The 20,704-nt window shown below is 48.1% G+C and overlaps 1 protein-coding gene across 23 annotated transcripts in view; it reads left to right on the top strand.

The window, feature by feature from the left end:
* Positions 1-20,704, top strand: part of UBAP2L (ubiquitin associated protein 2 like) — an 889,182-nt gene that overhangs the window by 89,206 nt on the left and 779,272 nt on the right. For all 23 annotated transcript variants that reach the window (XR_015302630.1, XR_015302632.1, XR_015302629.1 and 20 more), the window contains exon 6: positions 13,151-13,246. Coding sequence is in view for 18 of the 23 variants with exons in the window: in XM_086947511.1 (XP_086803637.1) it covers positions 13,151-13,246 (96 nt within the window). In the remaining 5 variants the exon portion in view is untranslated. The remainder of the gene's footprint in view (positions 1-13,150; positions 13,247-20,704) is intronic.

The raw sequence follows: 20,704 nt of genomic DNA, 5'->3' as shown, positions 1-20,704 counted from the left end.
TCTGGTTGCTCCAGGCTGGCCCTTGCTTCCTTCTTGAAGAGAGGCACCCCGGACCCTCCTGGTCCACTCCAGACGCCATTTTGAGTCCACCGCGTGGGCTTGAATTTGCCAAGGCTTTGTTGCCCAATCCTGGGTCCAGCGACGCCGACAGCTTCTATCTTCGTGGGACAGCTCGATCCTCCATCCTGGTCGCCGACAACGCCTCCTGGTCCGTGAGATCTTCGAGCTCAAGCGTCACCCACTCACCTTGTCGAGGTGGCTACCATCCGGTGCCCTCCTGGTGCCCACTGACTACTGGCTAGTAGTCTCGAACTTGGTCCCCTCTGCTTTCAGGTGTCATCTATCTTCGAGATCCAGGCTTGGATCCAACTGAACTTTCTTCACTGGTCACCGGCCAGCATCTTTTCTTCCGGCTCCTGGTCCGTCTATGAGGATTCCCGACGTCTTTTCAGACCTATGCAGCTGCAGCCCCTGGGCTAGGTAACTTCGGCATTTCGGTGCCCCAGCATAGCCTCACTATCCAAGGGTCAGAATCTACTTTCGTTTTCTCCCTACCAGGTCGGGTTCGCCCGAGAACACTAACTTTTCAATTTCTAGCTACCATAGACTTTTGTCCGCATCTCGCGTGAGAGTGCACACACTGCACCCGAGTCCCCTAGGCCTCCTAGACGTAATCTAACGATTCCCTAGTCAAGCCCTAGCGATTCCAAAAGCTATTAGTACTGTACTTACCTGCTAGGAATTTCACATTCCACTTTCAGAGTATATGGTTTTCCGTGCCCCTCGGGCATTTGTATATACTGTGCTAACTTAAGTATTTTTGTAAGAGTTTTGGTTTGTGCTTAGTACCCTGTCCTCATAAAGAGTACAGGGCTGTTGTGATCTTTAATAAATAACTGTTTATTTTCATAACACTTGTGTGGTGTCCTTTCACTTGGTATTCAAGGGGTATATGTGTGGTATAACAGCTGGCTTAACACGCCCTCTCGAGTCTTTAGCCTTAGACTGCTCGTATCCATGCTACTAGGATAGCTGGTCTATAAGGTTGACTTACAACGAATCATCAATAAGGGTTGCTGGACTGATACATAGTGTTCACTAGAATAGTGAGCACTGCATATCAGGCCACCTTCTCACAGTAGGTAGAGGTCAGAGGTGCCAGGGAAGCCGGGTCTCGTCGAGCTGGTCAGTCTGATTCCTGAGGAAGGACTTGCAGCAAACCGCAGAGATCTTAGATTTTGCCTGCGGATGCAGGGTGACTACTCCTTAGCCACAAGGGAGAAATCTTGAGGTCGAGAGTTCCTTTCGTAGAAAGTAGTTTCTTGATTCAAAGATCTAGTTTGGAAGGGTCCCCGCTCCTGCCTTTATCCTAAAGAAAGGGGTGGGTACGCGACTAGGTCCTGCCCTAGGGGTGGGACCAGGAAGGGGGGTGGTTACACCCCTCTCCCATGCCGGACTTTCCCCAGCTCAGGGGCTGGTGTGCCCCTGGAACTGGTTCTAGCCGGTAGATGCGTAGTGAGCACCAGGGTGCCACTTGCAGTCACCTTCCTGTAAAGCCCTGCCTACCCAGGATACACAAAACCCTGTCTGGGATGGTGCTAGCACCGCCCCTGACAGGAAACCCTTTGTCCAAGCTCCCCTTGCTGGAAGGACTCCCAGCTGCAGGGGGTCAGACTCGTGTCTGTGGTGGCAGCATCCATTTTGTGATGCTGAGGCTTGAGTTAACTTTAACCGGGGTTCACAGTTAAATACATGTCGTGTCCCTCTAGAAGGGTGGAATGCTAACCCCGTCGCCAGAATTGGCGAGGGGTTAGTATTCCAATTCGTATGACACCTTACTCGACATGTTTTGATAAAGCGATACCAAAGATAGCATTTAACCGCGAGGATTATAATGCACTTAAGAGTATATGGTATGCGTTATCATGGAACAGCTATTAGGACTTGGTTCAGCAAGCTGCAAACGGGCTCAGCTCATGCCAGAGCACCATCTCACACGATTCCAAGCACTCTGCCTTCAGGATTGTCAAGGCCTGCCATAGGAGTGACTGATAGGAATCTGTGTGTCCATTTTTAGGGTTAGATATAGGTATACTACGTCTAAAGCAAAGGGTGATTACACCACCTTGCCCCAGCTGCCGTGCAGCCAGTTGTGTCAGATTTAGATGGCCAGCCAGGGGTGGCATAATACATGCTTCAGCCCCTGGTAGGCCCTGGGTACACCTATGCCCTGAGTTACAGGTCTGATAAGGTGGCCCGGTACCAATTGATAAATGCACCTAAGGTACACGTTGTAATTTAGTGAGAGAACAGCTAGGCTGTGGGTCTGATTAGCAGGCCCACAGCCAGAGAAAGTCGTAAACCAGTGAAACAAAAGCAAAAAATCTGGGTGATCATAGGATTGCAGACCCTACTCTCCTACATGCGCAATCTGAACAGATATCTCAAGAAGCAGGGATTTCGAATGGTCACCTCTCAGACATTCTCAGCTGCCTCAACGAGGGGGATTACATGGCTTCCTTGGACATGGAAGATGCGTACTTCCACATCCCGATTCACCCAAAACATCGAAAGTACCTCCGTTTCACTGTTGCTGGCGCCCATTATCAGTTCAAAGTTCTCCCATTTGGCATTAAGTCGGCCCCAAGGATTTTTACGAAGTGTCTGGCTCCAGTGGCAGCAACTCTTCGAGCAGCAGAAGTATAGGTCTTCCCGTATTTGGACAACTGGTTAGTCAAGGGTCCATCAAAGAGCACAGTAAAGTCCAACATTACAATATGCCGCAATCTCTTTCAATCGCTAGGCCTCACAATCAACAGGAGCAAATCTCAATTGGTTCAGAAACAAAACCTGCTGTTCCTAGGAGCTTGTCTGGACACGATAGAACGCAAGGCGTTCTTGTCTCGAGAGACCACTCCGACTACAGGCGTTTGCCATAAAACTGTCAAGAAAAAGTCACTTTCAGTTCGCCTATCTGCGTCACTTCTGGGAATGTGCTCTTCGGATAAACCTCATTCCATTGGCGCGTCTCAAGATGCGGCCTTTACAGGAAGAGCTACATCGTCAATGGCATCAAGCGACTGGCTCTTTCGAGGACACCATCACAGTCACCAACAGGATGGTGCATGCTCTTCAATGGTGGTCTCAGCTCAGCAATCTGGAACAGGGGTTCTCATTCTGCAGACTCCTCTGGATTTCATTCTGACGACCGATGCGTCCATGGAGGGCTGGGGAGGTCATCTCCAGGACTTACAGGTGCAAGGAAAATGGTCTCAACAGCACAAAAAATGCCACATCAACAGTAGAGTTGAAGGCCATTTATCCGTCGCAGACAAACTGAGCAGGTCCTTGTCTGATTGCCACGAGTGGGAACTGAACAACAACCAGTTGAACAAGGTGTTTCAGAGATGGGGTAAGCCAAGGTTGGATTTATTTGCAACCCAACAGAACAAGAAATGCCGGTACTACACCAGCAGGTACCCTAGGGGGAATGCCCTGTCCATGCGATGGTCAGGGATTTATGCTTGCGCCTTTCCTCTGATCCCTTTGAATCCACGAGTGGGTACGCAAGATGAAGTTGGAGAGTTGTCGCCTTCTCCTAATTGCTCTGAAGTGGCCTCGGGAACTCATGCTTCTTTCTCAGGAACCACTGATCAGACTGTTGGTAACCCCAACACTACTGTCACGCAACAAGGGTCAGGTGCTTCACCCAGACCCTCAATCCCTGAAATTGCACGCATGGCTCCTAACTTCCTAGAATTCGAGCATCTCAATTCCTCAGGACTGCCGAGACATTCTAAAGAAAGCAAGAGCCCAGAGTACATTAAAAACTTATCGTCACAAGTGGAAGCGTTTCTGCGCATGGTGCATCTCTAGTGCTTTACACCCTATAGAGACGCCAGCAGAGAAAATACTACCCTATTTATTGCATTTGGCACAATCTGGTCTTTCTTTTTCGTCGAAGGTCCACTTAACGGCCTTATCCAGGTACAGAAAGATGGCTAACACTCAATCGCTCTGCTTCGCTAATCAAACAATTTGAGGGGTCTTTTCCGGGCTTATCCTCCAGTAAAGCCCTCACCACCGGAATGGGAGCTTAACACTGTTCTCTCACAGCTGATGAAGCACCCGTTCGAGCCTATCCATAGAGCTGACCTAAAGTTCTTGACATGGAAGGTTGCTTTGTGATTAGCGCTAACTTCTGCCAGAAGAGTGGGAGAAATTCAAGCCTTCACTATAAAGGAGCCCTTTTTGCATTTCTCCCAGGACTGTCACTTTGCGGACGAATCCAACATTCATACCAAAAGTGCCCTCCCAGTTTCATCTAAATGAACCTGTCAAGCTGAAAGTTTTCTTTCCAAATCACTCAACACCGGCTGAAAGAACATTGCATTCTTTGCATTCTTTAGACATCAAACGATGCTTAAAGTTCTATATCCAGAGAACCAAGACTTTGAGAAAGTCAGATCAACTGTTTGTAGCTCATGGCCAGACTACATTGGGAAAAGCGGTCACTAAAGCCACAATTTCAAGATGGATAGCATCCGCTATTCAGTTCTGTCACGTCAAGGCTAATCGACCATTGACCAGGTCTGTTCGATCTCATTCCACAAGAGCTGTGGCAGCGTCTGCAGCTTTGTTTGCAGGAGTGACGCTTGAGAACATTTGCCGTGCTGCGACATGGAAGAATGTCCATACATTTACAAGACACTACTGCCTGCAATCAGCAAATCAGGATGATGCGGCAGTGGGCCAAGCGGTTTTACGCCACCTGTTTCCATAAGGAGTATGTTCAGGTACTAATGTTGGCTTATTTCATATAATGTACATACAGTTCAATAGATTGCTTATAATATGCAGACATATGTTAACATATTGTGTGTTTTTATGATGCTTAAAGTTCCTTTCCAGAAGGAGATTGCACGATTTCTATGTTGAATCTGAACATGATTTATTAATAGATCAATCTTTAGGCGATTGTTGGTTGTTAACTATACATTCATGGGGGTGCACTACAATAAGTCTCCCACCAACCGCAACCAACTCTGCCTGGCTTACTGCTTGCTATTCTGATTCAGGCATGTGAATCTATGAAAGATACCCCAATACTGGATAAGAAAACAAGTTGCTTACCTGTAACTTCAGTTATCCAGTATTGGTATCTTTCATAGATTCACATGCACCCACCCTCCTCCCCGGAGAGTCAGTTCTCTAAGTTCGGGATATTTGTTCCCACTTGTGCTACGAAAATCTGAGGAGAGCTGGCTCTGCAGGGAAGGTTCTAGAGGGTGCTGTAAGCTGATTGGTTGGAGCAAAGACTTTGGTCTTCTTAGCATAATGATGTAGATAGGCTACTATAATCTAGGCCTCAGGCCTTTTCTAGGGCCTACTACTACAAAGTGCTTTTGGCACTGCTTTTTAATTTACTGTGGAACTCTCGCCTCGACGACGGGGAATGATTCAGGCATGTGAATCTATGAAAGATACCAATACTGGATAACTGAAGTAACAGGTATGTAACTTGTTTTCTTCCCCAGCCGAGTACTCACCTGGAAACCAGTAACTCACTTACCTGCCATTGGATAACATTGACTGGTTTGACTCGAAAAATCTTTTGTGTGAAGTTTTAAAAACTTACAATATTCCCATAAAATCAACCGAATACCGAAGTACTCACCTGTGATCAGGAGAGAAGCCAGTACTGCATGTTGTAGCCCAATACTGAACCGCAAAAGTAATCCTAGACTGGTTTACTAGTAACTTTTATTTTCTCCATAGGAATCCATTGTCTGCTTTCTATGAAATTTCTTCTGTCTACTTTTGAAAACTTGAAATATTCTTTAAAAATCGTACCAAATACTGAACGTATTTACTTACCTGTTTTAAGTTGAGACCCCAGTGCTGGACCCAGGACCCCATTTACTGGATTACAAAAGTAATGAGATCATACATTAACTCAGATCGTACTTTAACTGCAACCTGAATTTTCTTCCATTGGATAACATTGCCAGTTTTTCATTGAAAAGTTTCTAAGTGTGAACTTTTAAAATAGCTTTATATTCCTTAAAAATCACAGCAATAACAAAAACGTTTGTACTAAACTGTTTTCAGCTTAGATCCCAGGACTGAATCTAGGGGCCAGTCCTGGAACTACCAGAGTAATCTACAAAGTAATCAGGTGTATTTATATAGAAAAACCCTTTGAGCTCAATGCTAAATTGTGTTTAGAATAATTTCCTACTGCAACCCCTGTACATATTGTGTTTACAAAAATGTCTTGCCTTTCTGCAAAGTACTCATCTGAGACCTCTTATATTGAGAACAGTATATTTTTGATACCTGTTGGTTCTAAAAATAAAACTATATCTTTGATATAAAAGCAATTGGCCTGGAGTTCAGTCTGAGTGTGTGAAACCTTTTGCTGACAGAATGTGTACAAAAAATGCTTTATACTGTCCTCTGGTACTGCCTTACTGCTTGATCAAGCTACCACTTTAGAGAGTAAGGCCTGCCACACCTGGCTTTAACCTTGGTTATACCTCTGGGGTTTGTGGACTCTATACACACTGTACCATATGTTGGTCCATGATATATAGTGCCTCTTTCTCACGCTCCTCTAATCCAACATCTATTTTAAACTTATCATGCAATTTTTTTTTATATTAATTATTTCTCATGTCAATCGGTGCCTGTCTTGTCCTTTTTTCTCCATATTGAACTATTTCTACTATAAACAATATCTGACTTACAATCTGCCATAAGTTCCATCCATTGCACATTTAATCCAAAATTAAGAAATCCACTCGCTTATTTACACCATCACCTCCATTTGTACAAGGAGTACCCGAATTCAGTTCCAAAGTGACTGCCCTACAGAGACTAATCCACCTTGCTTCCTGTTTTCTAATCATGAGTTCCAGTCACCTCCTCTGGTCCTAGGAACTACTTGCTGAATTCAATGGAATTTAAACTCTTTCAATGTGCTGTGTTTCTCCAATATATGCTGGTAATTCGGTGATTTAAGATCTTGATTTATTATGGCCTGTCTATGCTCCTGAATTTCAGATTTCTTTTCGTACTGCCAATGTAGATTTTACTACACGCACATTGTAGTATGTAATTACAGCCGTCTTCAGCCCGGCTTGCTTGAATCCAGTAGTGTGGAGAGCATGGGACTCGCGTCTGAGCATACCCATCCCACTCGGGGTGACCAATGCAAAAACCACAGTTGATGGACAGAATGCAGAACAATGTCATACATTCACCCCAGTACAGAGTACAATTGATAAATTCCTTAATTAGATAGCACCTGTCTGTGTAATACCAAAACTCTTTAATTCGATTGATACCAAGGTTACAAATGCTACATGAACTGCAAGTATAGAAACCATTCGGCGGCTGTGGTAACCAGTTGGCATTGGTTCCATTTATAGGTTCAATATAATTCCTCATTTTCATACTCCCTATGGTGGAGCTCCTTTAGATTATTCCTGGTTTATCTCTGATTGTGACCTATCCATCTGCATGTGGAGTGTTCATTTGATAATTTCTGTGACTGTCTTCTCGAAGAACAATTTTTGAATGGAAAGAAAAATCAACATATATTAAAAGATTTGATACAGTAAAAGAAGCCTGCCTTGGAATCGGATTACTTATAGACTTTAATATTTAATTGTTATTATTGTAATTACATTGGCACTCCTTCTTAATGGTGACTTGTATCTTATTTGTAGTGGCTTAACGGTGGACCACGAAGAGTTGAGCGCAGTAAGGCATAGTTGGATAACATACAGAATTATAAAATAACTCACTATGCTCAGTTTTTCCTTTCCCCTCCTAGTTAGAGAGGTATTGCCTTTTATTTATGTTTTGGTTTTTGAAACCTAAATAAAACGCATTGTCATTTACAATAGCTCCAACCCGTGTAAATGCAAGACCTATTGCATTGCAAATGCTTGTTCATATATTGATCATACATTGAGGTGTGGTGATTTTGAGGCAAACGAGAGGTTATGTAAACACAGCGGAATCCTTTACCTCCCGCACAGCCCTGCCCCGAGCACCCCAGCTCTTCTAGCAACAGGTAGGCAGGTACAAGGCTCCAGATACGCTCCCCGCTGAGGCCAAACCTACCGCCCACCCACAGCAGAAGGAAGCCCGGTGCGCCCTCGCTAATGGCCCTGCTCTTGCGGATCACTGAGCAGAGGCTGCGGGGCTCGCTGTTAACTGCTCGCCGTGGCCCTCCAAAGTAGTTATCAATCTGGTGCATTTCTTAAGTTCGCTGCACCTCCTCTGAAGCTGGCTTAGAGCACACTCTGACACCGACTGAAGCGAGCTGCTGTTGTGAATCATCTGCGTAGTGGCCTCTCTGATGGCAGTGTCTGGCCTCCTCCCCGCCCCGCTGAGCTGTCTGGGACCCTGGGCTGAAGTGAGTTACGGTAAGAGCCTGTGTGTCCTGGGGGGGGGGGTGCACACTGGGTGTGAACGGTGAATCCCCACCTGATCCTCAATACAGAACCCGGCACGTGATGTATCACAGAAATGTTCAGTGCCAGTGATTCAGCGTGAAGTACTTTTAATAGTTTTCAACATGTTGCATGTTTTGCTTTGACACGGTCAGCCCCCTTCGTTGCCAGTCGTATCCATCTCCCTCTCACCTCTGCTGCCACACACCAACCCCTTCCCTCAGCAAACAAAATGGCTTCAGGTGAGTTGGGAGTGTGTGTGTGTGGGGGGGGGGGACGGGGGATTGAGGGGAGGGGTGTTAGGGTGTTCAGAAATCAGACACTGCTGTATTTAGACAGGAACTGAGCTGCAAACACGAAAGGGGCACATTGCTGCAGCAGCGAGGGCGCCACATATCTTTCTGCCCTGGGCGCTATCCCAGCAAGGGCTGCACCTGCATCCAGGTGATTACAGGGGCCACCACTGAGGTGAGCCAGTTCGAGTTTTGCTCAATGCCTGACACTCGGCCAAAAAGGTGTTCAGAACACATAGACATCCGATTCATGGCCTCTGTAGAGTGCCCAAAGCAATGCCCGTTGCACTTGTGATTCTCTGCAAACTTGGGGGTAGGGTGGCACTCGTTGGAAAGTGTAGTTCACATGTTCAAGCTACACCCTTAATTATACAGACCACGCCCTTTTTAACCCCACCCTTACTTTTTGGTGGGACAGTGATAGTTGGTAAAGGACGATTTCCGCACCGAAAGATAGATTTCGTGATCACAATATCACTGTGTTGGCAAGACAACGAGAGATGTAGTCTGTAAGGTAATCGCAGCTACCAAATGTAAGCTCAAATAATGCCAGTCAACTAATATTTATTTTTCCACTAAATAGTTTTGCTTCGTGACAGCTCGAATGTAGCTCACATCGAAGTTTAGGCTGCTCTCCTGCAGTTAACAATGTACGTTTTTCACAATCGCCATTTGTCTTCTATACAACTCAATCAACCATGAAATAAAGATCTAATTAAGGATCATGAAAAAAAAGAAAACTAAATCAGAATCATCATATCCGATTCGGTGCACAATAAATATGCCATTGAATGTGCAGCGTTTATTCACTTGGACCCCAGTTCCACAGATCTTCAGCGCAGTCGTGGCCTCCAATGAAAGACCAACACTGGGCTGATTGAATTAACTGATTTTCCCTCAATAGCCACACAGTTCGTTATCGAGCTGGGTACCCTTGTGTTTGGTTACTATGAACACAAGCATTTGAAATACAATAGGCCTCGCACTTGCGAAATTTTAAGCGATTGCCATTGGAAATGACTGCCTTTTATTAGTCTGTTTTAAAAACCAGCATAAATAAAAAGGCATTGTAACTTAGAATTCCAGTAGCTCAATCACTTGCAAATGCGACACCTATTACATTGCAAATGCTTGTTTTCTTATAGTTGTGTGTTTTGGCTAGCATTGGTCTTGTTGGTGCCCCCTGCATGATTAGCTCTTTCAACAGCAAAGAATGCAGACAGTACCTTTGGACCCACAGTGTTTGAGCCACCTCTCTAGGTGCATACTCTTCTGATCGTGTTCAGGTCCTTCCTCACTGGCCGGCAACAAACGATCTGGGCTCCACCTTTCTCTGCCGCTATGCCGCCTCTGGAGGTCGGAGTGCCGCAGGCCTCAATACTGAGCCCCTCACTCTTTAACATCTATATGACCCCTTTGGTGGCGCTTGCGGAGAGTTTAGGGGCTCAGATCGTATCGTATGCTGACGACACTCAACTCCTGTTCACCTGTGACAAGGGACAGGACTTCAGGGCTTCCATCCGGGGCTGCCTTGGGGCTGTGTTTGACTGGTTCAGTCGTTACAGTCTCAAGTGCAACTCCGACAAATCCGAGGTTCTTTTCTTTGGCTGCCCCGCCGACCCTAAATGGAAAGACTGGTGGCCGGCAGCCATGTTTCCCCCTACTGGCGACTCTGGAGCTGCTAAAAACCTGGGCATTCAGATTGATAATTCTCTCCTTCAGTGCCCAAGTCTCAGGTTTAGTCAGCAAATGCTTTGCCATTTTAAAAATGCTGAGGAAGTTCTTGCCGCTCCTGTCCTTGGAACATAGGAAGATCACTGTCCAGACCCTGATCGGCTTCAGGCTTGACTATTCCAACGTTCTCTACCTCGGTCTGCCTGAATACCTCCTATCGCGTCTGCAGGTGGTTCAGAACTCAGCGGCCCGTGCCATCTTCGGCCTCCCCAGAAGAGCAAGGGCCAGTGAGCTTCTGAAGACTCTCCACTGGCTCCCCATGAAGCGTATCATCTTTAAGACCTTGACCATTGCATTTAAAGCCTTGCATGGTTTAGGTGCCCGCTATCTTCAGAAATGGGTCTGTTTCTATTCTCCAGCCAGATCCCTGCGCTCTTCCTCACAAGCCAAGGCAGCGATTCCCAGGATCCGGCGTGCCCGCTGTGGTGGGCGCTCTTTCAAACTCCTTGCCCCGCAGTTATGGAACGATCTCCCTCTCTCCTTGAGATCCAGCTCCAATCTTCTCGCCTTCAGAAAAGAGCTGAAGACATTCCTCTTCCTGTAATAAACTCCGCCTGCGCTTCTATGTTTTCTGTCACCCTTCCGTTTTTATTATTCTCTGACCTTGCTGAGGCTCTTACAGCGCCGGGACACTCCTCGGAGTAGCCGTGCGCTATAGAAGCACCCCCTTAACATTAACATCGTTCTGGGAACCTCATAAAATGTAGAATACACCTCCTGGTCCTGCCTTTTGCTTCTTCCAACTGATCATCAAATTGAATTGCTCTGTTAGCATAGTCATGAAGGAAGTGAAAGAGTTAACCTCCATGGTGAGTGTCTGCACCTTTTCCAATAGTAGGGAGCACTTTCAGACATTACGAAGGCCTGTTTGTAGGAGATTCACCTTCAGCAATAAGGTGGCTTTTCTTGAGTTTAAGGGTTTGTTTAGAGAGTTGAGTGGTGGCTAGGACTTGTGCACTCGTGGACCCTAGCTTCCCAAAGAGGACAAATCAACATTCAGTTTATTGCTTCATTTGCGTTTGCTGAAGGGCTTTGGCATGTTAAAGCCGACCCATGGCACTGATGTGGTCTCGTGTCTGACATATCAGGCTAAATATACAGGAGAACTGTTAGCTACTGTGGAACTATATTCCTCCTCATTTGTTTCTGGATGGCAGAGGGCATTCTTTCTTTTGCAGTCCATACTGCATATTTGTTGCACTCTCCCCTCTCTTCACAGTTGCTCTCTCATTAAATGGCTGGGGGTGGCGGTAGAGGGGGAAGTTGGTGGGGGCTTCTTTCACCCTGCCACACTAGGCTCCTGACCCTGCTAGAGTGTGCGCTCTGCTCTCACACTTGCAGATGCTGCTGGTCCGGCACTTCAGCTTTAAATTCTTGCAGTGTTGAGGAGAACTTAATATAATATTTTTATCCGAGAGCATAGTCCATTATGATTGTGCTAAATTAAGAAACCTTGTGCCTGGCTGACATGTAACCTTTCCCAGCCATACACCAAGTACTTGCCTATGGCTGGCAACTGTACTGTTTTAAATGACAAAGGAGTATGCAGTTCCTAAGGGTGGGCTGACCAAGGCGCATGGGCGAGATCCAACAGGTGGCTACCAAGAGGGAGGATGGGGAATCCTTCCTTTTGGAATTAGGGCCCTCACACACCCAGCCTGCTGGCTGTCATGCTTCATCATCGGACATGCTCCTTGTCTGGTCAGCGCTGCAATACACGACAGGCACCCTCAGTGGGGGCTCTTTGGCGGAGATCTTTAATTCCTTGCCGTGGGGTGTGTAAGGGGCCCTAGAGTGTAGAAGTGCAGTGATGTGGATTCTAAAAGACCATGCGTATTAAAACAGGGAAACTCATTTTAATAATCCTGTCTCCCACCCTGATTAAAATACGTGATGTGACTGGCTATAGAAATGTTATGGGCGGTTGCACTAGAAATTATTCGATCAACATTTTTTTTTTGCCCTAATAGTCCAACTTAACGTGTCCACTCCATGCCGCTATCTGATGGGGCCAGTCTTTACTAGATTTTAGATTGGTACTGCACATACGGACACCACACGCAATGGGTGCAACTACACTGGTAAAAAATAGGTTACTACATCCCATTACCATTAAATTAAGTGTAGATTCAAACTTAGTTTAGGTCCTGAAGAATTGCTGCCTGATCCCTTTTGGACTTCTGTCATTTGTACCAGGGCCTGTATGATGGACCTTTAAAGCCCTTATCTTGTCCCTCCTCTTAGTTGACACAACTGTACTGTTTTATAATCTTATGAACCATCGCACTGGTACACAATTTCTTGTGACACTTAATTTGCATGTAGAACTTTCGTACTTCAGCATATGTGATGGTGGAGAAGGGCTCTAGTCTCCCAGTGTCAGAGGTGCCATACCTGACCTAATTGGAACTGACTGGAAGCCTGGTTAAGTACTGTGTGGTCTATTTAAATGGATGTTACAAGCTGATACCAGTGCAATATATTTGTGTGTTTGAGTAGCAAGATGTGCCGGTGTGACTGCTGTTCTGTTAGGCACTCAAGATGATCCAAGTTTTTGGAAGATGGTGCGACCTTTTCTTGTGAGCTCCCTTATTCTTGCCTGAAGTGGTATTATGTATTTAGATCTGACTTGTTATATTCTGGCACTTCATCTTTCAGTTCGGGGGCAAGAAAACGGCCTAGATTATGGGAAGAGCGGTGGTCTTTCTGGGCGAGGCACGGAGAGAGGGAGAAGAGGACGTGGAAGAGGGCGAGGTAATATCTGAATTTCTTCTCATGGTGTTGTCATTCCTTTGGTGACCAATTTTTCAGGCGTCTGTGGCTGTAGGCTATTGTGATTGAACAATAACTGCGTTTTGCGTGGTTGGTATTGGAACTAAGTTCCTCTACATGGTGCAGGGTCAATCTACACTATCACTTGCTCTTGTTTTCCTTCTGTGTACCTGACATTCTGTGACTACACAGGACGGTCACTGTTTTACTATTTTCTAGGACAAGTAATCAACTCAGCCATGTTCTTCTAATAAGAGACCACCACAAGTGTACTCCAATCCTGTATATGGATGGTGGGAGTGGTTGGGGGGTGGGGTTATGTGGTTGCTGCCATCTAATTACAGGTTTTATAGAAACTGGATTTAGTGGCTAAGTGGTTCTAGGAGCGGCATACACCTGCACCCCAGAGGAGACCATTGTCCCCTGTTAGGGTCTTCCATTCCGCTTTAGCTGGGGGTCCCTTGTCTAATTTCATTTGTATGTGTGGCCCTTGCATGTCTGTTTCACGAGTTAAGTGGGATGGTGGTGTCCACTTCTAACACAGTGTGCATAGATTCTTAATATGTTGGTTCTCCTGCATGCTGCGTGAAGCAGGTGTGGCATTGCATTCCTGTTAAGGACTGATTGGATGGAGAAATGCTTCTATTCCCTCCCACATGGCAGCCAGCTCACCAAAAGGATTGATATTAAGGGGATGTCCCAAACTCTTTTCCCCCGCCCACCATGCCACATTGTAGACTTATCCTTATTCCCATGTTGGCTGTCTACTAGTAGTGGCCTTCTTCCTGGCTGTCTGACGTCATTCCTCTCTAGTCTCAATGTGTTTTCCTTTGCACCTTGTTCTGGTTGTTTGTGAAGTTCTAAAGACAAAGCAGAAGATGCTCTCCTACCGTAGCCACCAACGTTTATTTGCTTGCACGCTTGAGTAAGTATACTGTACTTTGGTTATAAATTTAGGGTAATTTTTGCACCTGGGGTGTCTTTCATAGATTCACATGCTTGAATATTCCCCGTCGTCTAAGTGGGAGTCCCACGGTAGATAAAATAGCAGTAATATATGCATATATAAATAAAATTTTGCAGCGTGAATCTTTCTGGATTCACTATGCTGTGCATATCCCGCCGTCTTGTGGTTGGGTCGGGATTCGTAGTCTTTTCTTTGTTTTTTTTTTTTTTTTTCGTCGCCCAGGTGGGCGTCGGCGTCACCCCTTCCTGGGTGTTTTTCCGGTGACGTCGGCATGCTTCCTGCGGAAGCTCCCACCCTTGGGCGCCATCTTCAGATTCTTTTTTCCGCGGTCGGGTCTGGATCGTTCCCGTTGGGCTCCAGACATTTTTGGAGAAAGTACTAGAAAAAGATCGAAATTGAAGATATCGAAGGAAGAAGACTACGAAGGACTTCGCCGAACACTGCCCGGCGAAAGGAAGGAGAATTCATCGAGGACTTCGACGATGGTCGACGTTCGCGCGGCCAGGGATGCCTAAACACTCGATGATGAACAACACGCCGTTCAAGTTCTGCCCTAACTGCCACCACAAGTTCGCGCAGAAAGACCAGCACCCGGTTTGCAACCTTTGCCTACCGGTAGAACACAGAAGCGAAGACTGCAACGCCTGCTCCGTCTTCGCCCCGAAGACCCTTCGTGTAAGGAAGAGCCAGAGGGTAGCGCATGCCACCCTCAAAGGAAAAGGCCAGACGCCATCGCTGTACGAGCTGGGGATGTCCTCGGAGGAAGAGGACAACGCTGCCGCCGAAGAAGACAGCTACACGGTCGTAGAGACCGATTACACGAAGACATCTAATAAGGTAGGGGACTCGTCGTTCCCCAAGAGCACGAGAGACTCAGTCTCAAACGAGGGCAAGGCCCCGAAAGCGCCGACGCAGAGACACCTCACGTCCGCGGCTACCCACAGGCCCAGCGGAACCTCTGAGAAGGAGTCCCTGGCGCCGAGAGCTGCTGAGCAGCAGAAGTCGCCGAACATCGTCCCCGAAAAGGACCGATCGACGTCAAGGGAGAAAGACCCTAAAGCTTCGACGCTGTACAGGGACCCGAAACCCAGTTCGACGTCCAAGGCCTCGACGCCGAAGCTCTCGCAGCCGAGCCAGGCGCCGAAGAGAGTGGCCGAACAATCCGGCGCGGACAACGCGGCCGAGATGGAAAAGAAAAAACGGCGACTAGAAGCCGAAATGGAAAACATCTTGCAGCGGAAAAAGGATTTCGACGCCCAGATGAGAGCCTTCACGATTCCCCACAAGACCAAGCCACCCATGCGGGAAGTGGTCGAGGAGGAAGAGGAACAGGTCGAGGAACATGAGCCTGGCGCCAAAGTGGTCGACGACCAGGATGAGGACGAGAATCCCTACGAGGCTTACAGCTATGAGGAGGAAGAGGACAGCAGGTTGGACGCAGAGTCAGCCACTTCTGACCCGCAGGAGGAGGATTACCTGGATGTCGACACCGAAAGCCCAGAAGAGGCGTCGACACATACCCCTCGAGGCCATCGCCGCCAGACGACATCGGGGCTTACAACTCGGTGATAAGGTCGGCGGCAACAGCTTTCAAGCTCAAGCTCGACGAGGAGAAGCAGAAAGCGGACTTTCTCCTCGAGACATTACTCCCCACGCAAACAAGGAGCCAGTATCTACCTATGCTAGACAGCGTCTTGGCGCAGGGGATGGAAGCATTCAGGGAGCCCGCACATGCAAGGCAGTCACTCCCAGAACCGAAAAAAAGTACAAACATTCATCGAAGGACCCAGCCTACATTTGAGGCGTGGGCTCAGCTGACTCGATCATCACAGCCACAGCAAGAAAGAGGGCTAAAGTGGCCACCACTTCTGGACCTCCTCCTGATAAGGAGAGCAAGAGGATGGATTTAGTGGGCAGAAGGATCGAACGGAATGCCGCGACCCAATGGCGCATGGCTAATTCCAATGCCCTCATAAACAGGCACATGTACCAGATCATGGAGGAGCTAGGAAAACTGGTGAAAGACCTACCCCAGGAGGCCAGGCAGAATGCAGAGAAACTGGTGGAAGAAGGGAAGAATGCGGCAAATTGTTGCCTCAAGACGGCCCTGGATGGTGCAGACACCTCCAGCAGGCTCATGATGATGGGTGTCACGGAAAGAAGACACGCATGGCTCAATCTCTGGCTTTAAGCCTGAAGTGCAGCACAACATCTTGAACACTCCTTTCAACGGCGAGACGCTGTTCGGGACAACAGTTGATGACAAACTCAGTCAACTAAAGAAAGACAAAAACTGCACGATCCATGGGAGCTTTGCAGTTACGAGGCAACAAAAGGGGCACCCAGTCACGGAGGCCCGGCGGAAGAGGTGGAAACCAGCCAGGTACTTCACACCAGGCTTTCCAACAGTCGCACCAGGCTGACTCACAGGCGCAACAGTCAACAGAAGCAGTCCTGGCAGTACCAGTCAAGGGGCCAGTCCTTTCGAGGGAGAGGAATTGGACATGGACAGCATAAAAGAGGGGGCCAGCAGCCCGCCTCTAAATGACTTCAGAAACACCCGTGTGCCTGCCCACAGCAAGGCCCCCGGGGGGCAGCACGTACAAAGGGGTCAGGACACAATGGACAACTACCACCACGTAACACCAGTGGGTGGAAGATTAAGACTCTATCTCCAGGAATGGAGAGAGATCACATCAGACAAATGGATTCTAAACATCATCCAATACAGGTACTGCTTAGAATTGGAAAGAAGACCAACAAGCAGGAGACCAAAGCGAAAGCCACTAACAAACGAACAGCTACAGCGGCTTCAGGAAGAAGCGAGAGAGCTCCTTCAAAAGGAGGCCATAGAACGGGTTCCCTTCAAAGAAAGAAACAAGGGAATATACTCAACGTATTTCCTCGTGCCAAAGGTCGACGAGACAATGAGACCCATTCTGGACCTCAGGTTCCTGAACACATTCATAAGAACACAAAAATTCAAAATGACCTCCCTGCAGGAGGTGCTACCGTAATTGCAGATTGGGGACTTCATGGTCACAATAGACCTCAAGGACGCCTACCTGCACATACCAATGAACGTAACGCACAAACATATGCTCAGGTTCACGGTCGGAGACAGCCACTACCAATTCACAACACTAGCCTTCGGTCTAAAATCAGCACCGAGGGTCTTCACGAAGTGCCTCGCGGCAGTCGCAGCGCACCTACGAAGGAGGGGGATACACGTATATCCTTACCTGGACGACTGGCTAGTGAAAGCAGACTCGTACCAGAAATGCAAGAAGGACGCACATACAGTGACGAGAACGCTCATAAACCTGGGGTTTTCCGTCCATTGGAAAAAATCATCAATGGAGCCGGAACAAGTGAAGATCTTCTTGGGGGCACAGATCAACACCTTGCAGGGCAGTGTGTTCCCCAGCAACAAGAGAGCAGGGGCCCTGGTGAGGGAAGCTCGCCTCTACCGGAAGGGACAAGCTCTGACAGTGAGGACTGCGAGCAAGATCTTGGGGATGATGGCATCATGCATCCACCTGGTACCAAACGTACGACTGCACATGAGACCCATCCAAGAATGGCTCCAGGAACAATGGTCACAAGCTTCAGGGAGTTGGGAGGATCTAGTGGTTGTGACGCACGCAGTGCAGAAGGAAATGACATGGTGGACCATGGAGAACATAGCAAAGGGAAAGCCTCTTACACCCCCAACACCAACAGTGACCATCACCACAGACGCATCCCTGATGGGATGGGGCGCTCACATGGAAGAGCTCAAAGTCAGGGGTCTGTGGACACCAGCAGATGCGTCAAAGCACATCAATTATCTGGAATTGAAAACAATCTTCCTTGCATTGAAAGCCTTCCAAACAAGACTGTACAAGCAGAGGGTGTTGCTGCAGACAGACAACACCACAGCGATGTTCTACATTGTGAGAAGTTGGCCTGATATGTAGTGCTCACTATTCTAGTGATCACTATGTATCAGTCCAAACAACCCTTATTGATGATTGGTTGTAAGTCAACCTTATATACCAGCTATCCTAGTAGCGTGGATACGAGCAGTCTTCGGGCTAAACTCTAGAGGGCGTGTTAAGCCAGCTGTTATACCATCACATATACCCCTTGAACACCAATTGAAAGGACACCACACAAGTGTTATGAAAATAAACAGTGTATTTATTTAGATCACAACAGCCCTGTACTCTTTATGAGGACAGGGTACTAAGCACAAAACAAAACTCTTACGAAAATACTTTAAGTTGCACAATTTACACAAATGCCCGAGGGGCACGGAAAACCATATACTCTAAAAGTGGAATGCGAAATTACTAGCAGGTAAGTACTTGACTAATAGGCTTTGGAATCGCTAGGTCTACGTTACTGAACCTTCAGATTACTAGTAGGAGGCCTAGGGGACTCTGGTGCAGAGTGTGCACTCTCACGCGGGACAAAGTCTATGGAGGCTAGTAAAAGCAAAGTTAGTGTTCTCGGGTGAACCCGATAAGGTAGGTTGAAAACGACAGTGGATCTGGACCCTTGGATAGTGAGGCTCTGCTGGGGCACCGAAATGCCGAAGTTACCTAGCCCAGGGGCTGCAGCTGCATAGGTCTGTAAAGACGTCGGGAATCCGCGTTGACTAACCAGGAGCCTGAAGAAAGAGTTGCTGGCAGGCGACCAGTGATTGTTCGAAGTGATCCAAGCCTGGATCGAAGATGGATGACACCTGAAAGCAGAGGGGACCAAGTTCTTAATCACTAGCCAGTGATTGTGTGGGCACCAGGATGGCACCGGATGGTAGTCGCCTCCACCAGGTGAGTGGGCGACGCTGGGCTCTGCAGTCTCACGGACCAGGAGGCGTTGTCGGTGACCAGGATGGAGGTGCGAGCTGTCCCACGATGGTTGATGCTGTCGACGTCGCTGGACCCAGGATTGGGGCAACAAGTCTTGACAAATTCAAGCCCACGCGGTGGACCTAAACTGGCGTCTGGAGTGGACCAGGAGGGTCCGGGGTGCTCCTCTTTTGGAAGGGAGCAAGGGCCAGTCTGGAGCAACCAGACCAGCAGTGTTGATGTCGTCGGTCGTCGTCGGGAAGGCCACAAGCCAGCGGGCTAGTTGCCAGACAACGCGGTGAGCAGCCAAAAAGCAGAAGGGCTCCACGCAGATCTCGTGGATGCTGGGGGGCTGGACTTCGGTGCTGGAGCTGCTCAGGGTCGGGGCTTCTCGGACCCCAAAGCACTCACCAGAGGATCCCTCGGCGGTCGTGTTGGACAGAAGTCGTGCAGTTCTGATGATGGCCGGTCCCTCGGTCTCGTCGCACCTACGGTTCTCAGCTTAGCTGTAGCGGTAGGTAGAGGTCAGAGGTGCCAGGGAAGCCGGGTCTCGTCGAGCTGGTCAGTCAGATTCCGGAGGAAGGACGTGCAGCAAACCGCAGAGTTCTTAGCCTGCGGATGCAGGGTGACTACTCCTTAGCCACAAGGGAGAAATCTTGAGAAGAAGTCGAGAGTTCCTTTCGTAGAAAGTAGTTTCTTGATTCAAAGATGATCTAATTTGGAAGGGTCCCCGCTCCTGCCTTTATCCTAAAGAAAGGGGTGGGTACGCGACTAAGTCCTGCCCTAGGGGTGGGACCAGGAAGGGGGGTGGTTACACCCCTCTCCCATGCCGGACTTTCCCCAGGCCAGGGGCTGGTGTGCCCCTGGAACTGGTTCTAGCCGGCAGATGCGTAGTGAGCACCGGGGTGCCACTTGCAGTCACCTTCCTGTAAAGCCCTGCCTACCCAGGATACACAAAACCCTGTCTGGGATGGTGCTAGCACCTCCCCTGACAGGAAACCCTTTGTCCAAGCTCCCCTCGCTGGAAGGACTCCCAGCTGCAGGGGGTCAGACTCGTGTCTGTGGTGGCAGCATCCATTTTGTGATGCTGAGGCTCGAGTTAACTTTAATCGGGGTTCACAGTTGCATACATGTGGTGTCCCTCTAGAAGGGTAGAATGCTAACCCCGTCGCCAGAATTGGCGAGGGGTTAGTATTCCAATTCGTATGACCCCTTACTCGACATGCTTTGATGAAGCGATACCAAAGATAGCATTTAACCGCGAGGATTATAATGCATTTAAGAGTATATGGTATGCGTTATCATGGAACAGCTATTAGGACTTGGTTCCGCAAGCTGCAAACGGGCTCAGCTCATGCCAGAGCACCATCTCACACGATTCCAAGCACTCTGCCTTCAGGATTGTCAAGGCCTGCCATAGGAGTGACTGATAGGAATCTGTGTGTCCATTTTAGGGTTAGATATAGGTATACTATATCTAAAGCAAAGGGTGTTTACACCACCTTGCCCCAGCTGTCGTGCAGCCAGTTGTGTCAGATTTCGATGGCCAGCCAGGGGTGGCACAATACATGCTTCAGCCCCTGGTAGGCCCTGGGTACACCTATGCCCTGAGTTACAGGGTCTGATAAGGTGGCCCAG

The sequence above is a fragment of the Lissotriton vulgaris genome, chromosome 12 (assembly GCF_964263255.1).
Source record: "Lissotriton vulgaris chromosome 12, aLisVul1.2, whole genome shotgun sequence".
In the NCBI taxonomy this organism is placed as follows: domain Eukaryota; kingdom Metazoa; phylum Chordata; class Amphibia; order Caudata; family Salamandridae; genus Lissotriton; species Lissotriton vulgaris.
This window is presented reverse-complemented; position numbering and strand designations above follow the sequence as displayed.